The sequence below is a fragment of the Erythrolamprus reginae genome, chromosome 7 (assembly GCF_031021105.1).
Source record: "Erythrolamprus reginae isolate rEryReg1 chromosome 7, rEryReg1.hap1, whole genome shotgun sequence".
Lineage (NCBI taxonomy): Eukaryota > Metazoa > Chordata > Lepidosauria > Squamata > Dipsadidae > Erythrolamprus > Erythrolamprus reginae.
This window is the reverse complement of record NC_091956.1, coordinates 3432984-3444380: the sequence shown is the minus strand read 5'-3', so window position 1 is coordinate 3444380 and position 11397 is coordinate 3432984. Positions and strand designations below refer to the sequence as shown.

The 11397-nt window shown below is 42.4% G+C and overlaps 1 protein-coding gene across 1 annotated transcript in view; it reads right to left on the bottom strand.

Annotated features, from left to right (window-relative positions):
• Positions 1–269: 269 nt before the first annotated feature.
• Positions 270–11397, bottom strand: part of DNAAF9 (dynein axonemal assembly factor 9) — an 87534-nt gene continuing 76406 nt past the window's right edge. The window contains 4 exon segments of the mRNA XM_070756720.1: positions 270–480; positions 1230–1323; positions 3091–3156; positions 11083–11291. Coding sequence (XP_070612821.1) covers positions 368–480; positions 1230–1323; positions 3091–3156; positions 11083–11291 — 482 coding nt within the window. The 3' untranslated portion in view covers positions 270–367.

Sequence of the window (11397 nt, the reverse complement as noted above, 5' to 3'; positions counted from 1 at the left end):
ACTAAACCTAAGCAAAAGTGTTTCGGCAAATGCCAGAAAAGCAACAGGAAGCACCACCAATGAAAAACAGCGGCGTAAACGCTTGAAATGAAAAACCCCTACATCGCTTTTCCGTTAATCTGATTACTCGACAACAAATTTGGAAATACGCCCGCCCACAAATATTACTGGGACCACGATCACATTTTAAGGGGCCAAGCTAAGGTGAATGCAATTTAAATATTTTTTTTTTTAAAAAGGGAGGGAGGAAAACCAGGTATAAAGCTAGCAACGATGAAACAAGATGTTTTCTTGGTGACAAATTATTTTTCAGAACATAAAGAAGGTCTGAGGGACTATTTTTCCTGTACCGCACGTGGCTCCCTGCTTAGGTTTTCTGCTCGAAGAGATCGTGGTATTCCTGTTCGTCCAGCTCCCTGTTGTACTTTTCGATCTCTCGGTTGGCCTCTTCCAAGTAATCGTTCATGAACTGGTCCATTACTGGGAGGAAACTGTTAAGGAGAAGTGGAGGGGAAAAAAAGGATTTCCGGGAAGAATTTGAGCAACAAGTATGTGGAATGTACAGTATATGTGGGAATGAATTCGGATGATTGTTTTAATGATCAGATTTTAAATCAGATTTTAGATCAGATTTTAAACTTTAGATTCCTTATACCAGTGTTTCCCAACCTTGGCAACTTGAAGATACCCAGTGAATGCTGGCTGGGGAATTCTGGGAGTTGAAGTCCAGATATCTTCAAGTTGCTAAGGTTGGGAAACACTGACTTATACTGTATGAGTCAGTTGTCAAGCATCCCGAATGTAAATCACCTGACTGCAGGGAGCGTTGCAATGGGCTATGTGCGAAAAATGGTCGGAAGTCGCTATTTCCAGTGACATTGTATCTTTAAATGGTCCCTAAGTCAAGTGTTTTAAGTTGAGGACTACCTATAGCGTTCGGTTTATATCCACAATTGAGTCCCCAATTTGGGCCAATCACCAGGAGACTGTGAGTTCTAGTCCCACCTTAGGCATAAAAGTTGGCTGGGTGACTTTGGGCCAATCACCAGGAGACGGTGATTGGCCCACGTCACCTCACAGAGTTTTGAGGCAAATAGAAGGAGGAAAGAGTATTAGGTATGTTCATTGCCTTAAGCTATTTATACAAAATTAATAAAGGTGAGATATAAATAAAACAAAGGACCGAATGAACGGAGGCTGAAGAACACGCTACGTGTGACAAAAGATACATGGGTGATAATCCATCTTGTCTCCAAAGAAATTCACAAACTGGGTCCCGTTGTAGAAATAGCCAGCTGGAAGGGGATCGAGGTGCCGTTTCACCTGGAATTCAGAGAGAGGTTTTGCTCAGGGTGGTAGCCATAAAACACAGTCGCAAAATGTGTATTTAATGCTTGTTTCATTTTTCCGAACTTCCGGTTTGCCTGCTGGCTCGTTTTTTGCACTCCGGGACTTCAAGGAAGCTCCCGTGAAGCCTCCGGAGGACAAAACGGCCTTCCCTGAGGCTGAAAATCAGCGCACGTATGCGCACTGGAACTGACATAGGACAAGGCCTCACATGCCCTCGGATAAGGCTCCAGGTGTCACCTGTGGCACATGTGTTATAGGTTCTCCACCAAGGGCAGTGATGGTGAACCTTTTCTTTCCTCCGGTGCCGAAAGAGCGTGCCCATGCGCTAATTGTGCATGCGCAAGTGCCCACACCTATAATTCAATGCCCGGGGAGGTCGAAAATAGCTTCCCCCATCCCACGGAGACTGAAAACGGCCTGTTTCCCAACTTGGTGGGCCCAGTAGGCTCGTGTTTCACCTTCCCCAGGCTCCAAAGGCTTCCCTGGAGTCGGGGAGGGTAAAAATGCCCTCCCCCATCCTCCTGGAGGCTCTCTGGAAGCCAAAAACGCCCTCCCAGAGCCTCTGTTTGAGCCAAAAATTAGCTGGCCGGCACATACATGCACATTGGAGCTGAGATAGGGCAACGGCTCGCGCGCCAGCAGATATGGCTGCGGAGAGGGGTGGCATGCATAAATAAATGAATGAATGAATGAATGAACGAATGAATGAACTTATAAATTGCTCAAATCAAATCAATCAAATCAAATCATAGAAACATAGAAGTCTGACGGCAGAAAAAGACCTCATGGTCCACCTAGTCTGCCCTTATACTATTTCCTGCATTTTATCTTAGGATGGATCTATGTTTATCCCAGGCATGTTTAAATTCAGTTACTGTGCATTTATCTACCACATCTGCTGGAAGTTTGTTCCTAGGATCTACTACTCTTTCAGTAAAATAATATTTTCTCATGTTGCTTCTGATCTTTCCCCCAACTAACCTCCGATTCTGCTCCCTTGTTCTTGTGTTCACTTTCCTATTAAAAACACTTCCCTCCTGAACCTTATTTAACCCTTCAATATATTTAAATGTTTCCATCATGTCCCCCCTTTTCCTTCTGTCCTCCAGACAATACAAACTGAGTTCATGAAGTCTTTCCTGATACGTTTTATGCATGAGACCTTCCACCATTCTTGTGGCCCGTCTTTGGACCCATTCAATATTGTCAATATCTTTTTGTAGGTGAGGTCTCCAGAACTGGACACAGTACTCCAAATGTGGTCTCACCAGCGCTCTATATAGCGGGATCACAATCTCCCTCTTCCTGCTTGTTATACCTCTAGCTATGCAGCCAAGCATCCTACTTGCTTTCCCTACCGCCTGACTCAAATCAAATCAAATCAAATCAAATCAAATCAAATCAAATCAAATCAATGGCTCCGTGTGCCACCTGTGGCACACGTGCCATAGGTTCACCATCACTGGTATAGGGTTTCCTGCCCGAGAAGGAGGTTGGACTGGAACAGGGGTAGGCAAAGTTGGCTCTTCTAGGACTTGTGGACTTCAACTCCCAGAATTCCTGAGCCAATCACGCTAGCTCAGGAATTCTGGGAGCTGAAGTCCCCGTGTCATAGAAGAGCCAACTTTTCCTACCTCTGGACTAGAAGATCTCCACGGTCCCTTCCAGCTCTGTTCTGATGGACTGATTGTCTCTTGACTACTCAGCTGCTCCTGCCCAGAAGCCACCTGGCTCACTTACGTGAATGTTCTTGATCTCCTGGGAGGTCAACATGCACCGCGTCTTCAGAGATTTTCTTTGCGGTTTCTGGGTTTGGGAGAGAGAAAGGGGAAAAAACCAGTTTAGCTTATTTAAAACCCCAATAAACAAACAAACAAAATGAATAATGTCAGATAATTACGTAAGATAATCTTTCCCCCTAGGCTTCTACAATTTATACATGGTATGTCTGTATGTATTATTGGTTTTATGACAAGGGTTTTTAGCTGTTGTAGTATTGGATTTTTACATTCTGTTTTTATCATTGTTGTTAGCCGCCCCGAGTCTACGGAGAGGGGCGGCAAACAAATCCAATAAATAAATAAATAAATAAATAATAAATGTAGAATATAATTTAGGAGCGATTATTTGGCTTGAGCAACTTAAGCCATCACCCATCAAACAAACCATCATCTATCAAACAAACCATCATCCACCAAATGGATGCTTTACAATAACAATCCATGATATGCGGATGGAAAGAGGGAGAATTTGGGAAAGAAAGGTTAAATATAAAATACTTTATATAATGCACAAACATGGAATTCAACAAGTTCAAAGTTGAATGTGCACAACAGCAGATGAAATTGACTGTCAATCAGGGTTGCTTCCTAAGTGGGCAGTTTGATTTCACAGAAGTTTGATTGACTTGGAGTTGTGTTGTGTTCTTTGAGTGTTCCCTTTATTTATTTTGAGCAGTATACCTAGAATTAAAGAGCATATTTTGGATGTTCAGTAAATAGAGAGGGAAATTGTATCTCTTTGAGGCGAGGAGAGGCCAGGCAACCGAACCCTAACCATTGACGTGAGTGACAGCAAGTTGGCCACCTTTAAACCATCCACATAACGTTTAAGCCACCCCTGGGCGCATGATCCTCAAGCCACTCCCACGTGGTCACATGACAGGCAAGCCACACCCACAAAATAAGCCACACACACAGCGTGGTAGTAAATTTTTTTGCAGCCCTTCACTTCTTGGTAACCCATGTCACACCAACACTCCGCAGTCTGCATTGGTTGCCGATCAGTTTCCGGTCACAATTCAAAGTGTTGGTTATGACCTATAAAGCCCTTCATGGTACCGGAGCAGAATATCTCCAAGACCGCCTTCTGCCGCATGGATCCCAGCGACCGGTTAGGTCCCACAGAGTAGGCCTTCTCCGGGTCCCGTCAACTAAACAATGCCGTTTGGCGGGACCCAGGGGAAGAGCCTTCTCTGTGGCGGGCCCGGCCCTCTGGAACCAACTCCCCCCAGAGATTAGAATAGCCCCCACCCTCCTTGCCTTTCGTAAGCTCCTTAAAACCCACCTCTGCTGTCAGGCATGGGGGAACTGAGATATTCTTTCCCCCTAGGCATCTACAATTTATGCATGGTATGTTTGTTTGTATGTATGTATGATTGGTTTTATAACAAGGTTTTTTAGCTGTTTTTAGTATTGGATTTTTACATTCTGTTTTTATCACTGAGAGGGACGGCATACAAATCCAATAAATAAATAAACAAACAAACAAATAAATAAATAAACCCCCTGGATGTGAACCTGATATTCAAGGTCAACAACAGTCCTATCACCATTTTACCAGGGGAGGTAACACAAGGACTGTGACCATCAAATGTTCAGACTCAAATCTCAAAAGCCGCCGTGGAAACTTGGACAGCAATTATTTCACAGAAGACGGTGACACTGAGATAGTGTGGCGCCAGGAATGGGCTGCTTCTAATTCCGATACGTTTAATTTTATATCTGATCTAGCACGAGGCTTTCTGCTTTCATCTCCTAACGAAAATCTGGAGAGCGCTCAATGGGATTTGAACCAATTACGGCAGGTGCCAATACTGGAAATATAAATGGAGGCTGTCTGATCCTCCTAACTGTAAAATCCTGCAAATTTGACATCGTATTGCGATGAAATGCCCTCCCCCCCCTGCCTCCCCCAAACAAATGTTATCTGGATCCCTGCATTGTATTGAGGGCACACTGTGAGCACTGAGGGCAGTGCTACCCAATGGTTAAATGATCTAGATATCCAGCCACAGACTTGGCCACACAACATGATTTAATTTTATTCACAATTTTTATGCATCGCAAGTGCGTTTTTAAAATGGTTCAATGTGTTTTAGATTTCGATACACATTTCAAATGTACTGGTTTTTTTGTGCAGGTTTTTACATTTCAATATACATTTCATACGCTCTGATGTGCCATGGGTGGAAACTAATCAAGGAGAGAAGTAAATTGGAACTAAGGAGAAATTTCCCGACAGCTAGAATGATTAATCAGGGGAACAGCTTGCTTCCAGAAGTTGTGAATGCTCCGACACTGGAGTTTTAAAGAATATGTTGGATAACCATCTGTATGAAGTAGTATAAGGTTTCCTGCCAGAGCAGGGGGTTAGACTAGAAGACCTCCAAGGTCCCTGCCAACTCTATTATTCTATTCCAATTTCTATTCTATTTATTCTATTCTATTCCATTCCATTTCAGTCTATTCCATCCATTCCATTCCATATTCTATTCTATTCTACACATTTTTAATAATAATAACAACAGAGTTGAAAGGGACCTTGGATAAGGTCCCACAGGATAAGGCCTTCTCCGGGTCCCATCGACCAAACAACGTCGTTTGGCGGGCCCCAGGGGAAGAGCCTTCTCTATGGCAGCCCCGGCCCTCTGGAATCAACTCCCCCCGGAGATTAGAACTGCCCCCACACTCCTTGTCTTTCGTAAATTACTCAAGACCCATCTATATCGCCAGGCATGGGGGAGTTGAGACACCTTTCCCCCAGGCTTGTTTATATTTATGTTTTGGGTATGTATATGTTGCTTGCTTTTTAAAATATGATAGGGTTTTATGTGCTTTTTAATATTAGATTTGTTTTCGCTGGAATATTGTTTTTATTATTGTTGTGAGCCGCCCCGAGTCTTCGGAGAGGGGCGGCATACAAATCTAATACAAATTGAATTGAATTGAATTCATATGATGTTTTTTTGCTAAGTTTTTATGTATTAATACTATATTTTGTTATGGGGGTTCATTGCCAACTGCGTTATTATCCAGGATTGTGATTGGCTTAAACCAACTAACTGTTTTTCTCTGTTAAAGAATTCATATCATGAGAAAGAAAAATTTATTTATTTTATTTATTTATTTATTGGATTTGTATGCCGCCCCTCTCCGTAGACTCGGGGCGGCTAACGACAGTAATAAAAACATCGTGCAAATCCAATACTAAAACCAACTAAAATACCCTTATTATAAAACTAAACATCCATACAAACAAACATACCATGCATAAATTATAAAGGCTTAGGGGGAAAGAATGTCTCAACTCCCCCATGCCTGGCGGCAGAGGTGGGTTTTAAGGAGCTTACGAAAGGCAAGGAGGGTGGGGGCAATTCTAATCTCTGGGGGGAGTTGATTCCAGAGGGTCGGGGCCACCACAGAGAAGGCTCTTCCCCTGGGCCCCGCCAAGCGACATTGTTTTGTTGACGGGACCCGGAGAAGGCCCACTCTGTGGGACCTAACCGGTCGCTGGGATTCGTGCGGCAGAACGAATTTATACATTTATAAAAATGTTTTATAAATGACAAGCTAGACTGGTGCTTACACTTTGACAGCCTGATACATTTTTAAATGATTTGGCCTGTATATCAAAGCCCCAGAAACCAAGCCTTACATCTGATGAAATGTTCCAGGAATCGATTCTCATGCGATGTTGGGAACCGATACACATTAATTATGTGAATCACGGATGCGGTTTGTGGCGGTTTATGAATTTTAAGATGCTTTTAAATGTCAAGCTACCGAAGCCTCTTTTTAAATGTGCGAACTGGATGGCTACATAGCTAGACTGCGTGGGTTTGAATTTTAAGACGTGCATGTTTGTATGCGCGCAGAAATGCAGTTAATGGGACTTTCTGCTTTGCTCTTTGACCTGTAGAACTATGCCCGTTTTCAATCCTTAACGCAATCTGATTAAAATATATATATATTTCTGCTCTTCAATGTCTACTCTCCAAAACACCTGAAGTCAGGAAAAGAAGCAACGGATGGAAACTAATCAAGGAGAGAAGCAACTTAGAACTAAGGAGGAGTTTCCTGATAGTGAGAAGGATTAACCAGTGGAACTGCCGGCCTCTAGACTGGAGGTTTTTAAGAAGAGCTTGGACAACGATGTGTTTGAATTAGGAGAGGGTCTCCTGCTTGAACAGGGGAGGTGGACAAGAAGCGTGATGGCAAACCTATGGCATGCGTGCTCAAAATGGCATGTGAAGCCATGTCGCCCAGCACACGCAGCCTCACCCATTTGTCTTCTGGGTTTCTGGCGGGCATGTGTGGGCGATGATCAGCTGTCCTTTCAATGCGCAGCAGTGTCAAAAACTCCTTTTCCTTTATGGTTTCTATTCTATTCTAATTTCTATTCCACTTCCTATTCTATTCTACTCTATTCTATTCTATTCCAATTTCTATTCCACTTCCTATTCTATTCTATTCTAATTTCTATTCCACTTCCTATTCTATTCTATACTAATTTCTATTCCACTTCCTATTCTATTCTATTCTAATCCAATTTCTATTCCACTTCCTATTCTATTCTATTCTAATTTCTATTCCACTTCCTATTCTATTCTATTCTACTCTATTCTATTCTATTCCAATTTCTATTCCACTTCCTATTCTATTCTATTCTACTCTATTCTATTCCAATTTCTATTCCACTTCCTAGACTATTCTATTCTACTCTATTCTATTCTATTCCAATTTCTATTCCACTTCCTATTCTATTCTATTCCAATTTCTATTCCACTTCCTATTCTATTCTATTCTAATTTCTATTCCACTTCCTATTCTATTCCACTTCCTATTCTATTCTACTCTATTCTATTCTATTCCAATTTCTATTCCACTTCCTATTCTATTCTATACTAATTTCTATTCCACTTCCTATTCTATTCTATTCTACTCTATTCTATTCTAATCCAATTTCTATTCCACTTCCTATTCTATTCTATTCTAATTTCTATTCCACTTCCTATTCTATTCTATTCTACTCTATTCTATTCCAATTTCTATTCCACTTCCTATTCTATTCTATTCTATTCTACTCTATTCTATTCTATTCCAATTTCTATTCCACTTCCTATTCTATTCTATTCTAATTTCTATTCCACTTCCTATTCTATTCCACTTCCTATTCTATTCTATTCTACTCTATTCTATTCCAATTTCTATTCCACTTCCTATTCTATTCTATTCTACTCTATTCTAGTCCATTCCATTCCATAGTCTATTCTATTCCCTATTCTGTTCTGTTCTTTTCTCTTCTATCTATATTCTCTTCTATTCTAGTTTACAGATTCAGTTATATAATCATTTATAGGTGTGTGTGTGTGTGTGTGTGTGTGTGTAGGGATGTGTGGGTGGACGTGTACATATGCACAAACCCCCCCCCCACCTCCCAAAAAACCCAACTTTTCTTGGGTATGATGTGTGAGGCTATTCTGCAGTTAGGCCCAGAACCAATCTCACTAACTAGTAATTATCTAAGCACTTCTTGGTTATACATATAAAAGAAAAGTTGGACGGCCGCAGTGGGAGAATTCCAGCTACTGCTGTGTTTGGAAAGCAAGCCCTATTTATAGAATTGGTCTTCAGACCTTTCCCTGCTATTTCCCCCTGCTCTCTGCCCGGTCCACCCTATGGAACAGGTTGCCCGGCCCTCTTTCAGCGTGAATTCTCTCTTCCCATCTGCCCCCTTATTTCTGCAAAGGTCAGATCTGCTATCTAGCTGGTGGTTTTGTGACTGTGAGAACTCAACCTCCTGCCACCCGTGCACTCGGTCACTGGGGGGAATTGAGGTTAGCTCACCCCGACAGATGTCCGGAAGCCCACGAGAGAAGCAGAAGGGCACCAGGGCTTCGTGGAGGCAAGGAAAGTTGAAGTCACTGTGGCTCTGTTCTCCAGGCGAGGAAGGAATGCAAAATTATCTTTATATAACGGATTTCTCTGGAGCCACATTTGCAAATGGCATCCAGGATCCTTAATCCGGGGAAGATCTCTCATCAAAGCAAGTTTGCAATGACAGCAGTGGCATCAAACCAGTCGGGAGCTCAGAGTTTTTAAAATCAGCCTGGCTGAAATTCATAATTGAATGCGTTTCTTTGCCATGTGGGCATCACAGGTGGCAGGTTGTGTAGCTTTCACAGCCAAAATACCTTCACTTCAAGAGATAGACGTGAATCTGCCTTGGAGGACAAATTGGAAAATTCAGCTGAGGGCAAATATCTAGCAAGAGCACTGAGTTGTTCATCATTCCATAGAAACATAGAAACATAGAAGACTGACGGCAGAAAAAGACCTCCTGGTCCATCTAGTCTGCCCTTATACTATTTCCTGTGTTTTATCTTAGGATGGATCTATGTTTATCCCAGGCATGTTTAAATTCAGTTACTGTGGATTTACCAACCACGTCTGCTGGAAGTTTGTTCCTAGCATCTACTACTCTTTCAGTGAAATAATATTTCCTCACGTTGCTTTTGATCTTTCCCCCAACTAACTTCAGATTGTGTCCTCTTGTTCTTGTGTTCACTTTCCTATTAAAAACACTTCCCTCCTGGACCTTATTTAACCCTTTAATATATTTAAATGTTTCGATCATGTCCCCCCTTTCCCTTCTGTCCTCCAGACTCTACAGATGGAGTTCATGAAGTCTTTCCTGATAGGTTTTATGCTTGAGACCTTCCACCATTCTTGTAGCCCGTCTTTGGACCCGTTCAATTTTGTCAATATCTTTTTGTAGGTGAGGTCTCCAGAACTGAACACAGTATTATTCCAAATGGGGTCTCACCAGCACTCTATATAGCAGGATCACAATTTCCCTCTTCCTGCTTGTTATACCTCTAGCTATGCAGCCATGCATCCTACTTGCTTTTCCTACCGCCTGACTGCACTGTTCATTTTGAGACTGTCAGAAATCACTACCCCTAAATCCTTCTCTTCTGAAGTTTTTGCTAACACAGAACTGCCAATGCAATACTCAGACTGAGGATTCCTTTTCCCCAAGTGCATTATTTTACATTTGGAAACATTAAACTGCAGTTTCCATTGCTTTGACCATTTATCTAGTAAAGCTAAATCATTTACCATATTACAGATGCCTCCAGGAATATCAACCCTATTGCACACTTTAGAGTCATCGGCAGATAGACGTGAATCTGCCTTGGAGGACAAATTGGAAAATTCAGCTGATGGCAAATATCTAGCAAGAGCACTGAGTTGTTCATCATTCTATAGATCATACATACTTTATGTATGTTTCATACATACGTTCATACATACATAAATACATAATAAATGTATTTTGAGCCAGGGTGGCGCAGCAGGTAGAGTGCTGTACTGTGGGCCACTGAAGCTGACTGTAGATCTGAAGATCAGCGGTTCAAATCTCATCACTGGCTCAAGGTTGACTCAGCCTTCCATCCTTCTGAGGTGGGTAAAATGAGGACCCGGATTGTGGGGGCAATAGGCTGGCTCTGTTAAAAAGTGCTATTGCTAAAATGTTGTAAGCCACCCTGAGTCTAAGGAGGAGGGCGGCATAAAAATCGAATGAATGAATGAATGAATAAATAAATATTTTCACACCTCACAGTCATGTGATCTACCTTCGGATGCTTCATAAGTGACTCAAGTTTATAACGGTCGCAGAGTTCCCGGGGGGTCGTGGTCACGTGATCTACTTTCGCGACTTTCTGACGAGCAAATTCAACGGGGAAGACGGGATTCACTTAATAACCGTGTTACCAGTTTAAACGACTTAATAAACGTGGCCAGAAACATTGTAAAATGGGGCGAAAACCTGCTTAACAAATTTCTCACTTAAGAGTCATAAATTTTGGGCTCAACTGCAGGTCGTGAACTGAGGACTACCTGTAGTTTCCTAAGGAGGGGAAGGCTGGCAGAAAGAGAGACTCACCTGTTTGGCTGTTTGCCGTAGCCAGTCTTTGATGTCGTCTTCTTTGAGAGAGCATCCCACGAACACCAGGAAACATTCCTGAGACCCTGGATAGTCCCGGTTCTCCGTCCTGGAATCAGGAGGGGAGGGGAGGGGCCCCTCCTGGACAGGTGACAGGTTTAAGGCGTTGGAAAACGCGTGATGACAGACTTCAACCATCCGGTCAGAATCTGCGTGGAAGAAAAGGGGAAAAGGGGAGAGATGGAGGGCTGTTAATGGGAGGTGTCTTTTCTTCAGTGAGGGAGGGGTGGCATACAAATCTAATAAATTATTATT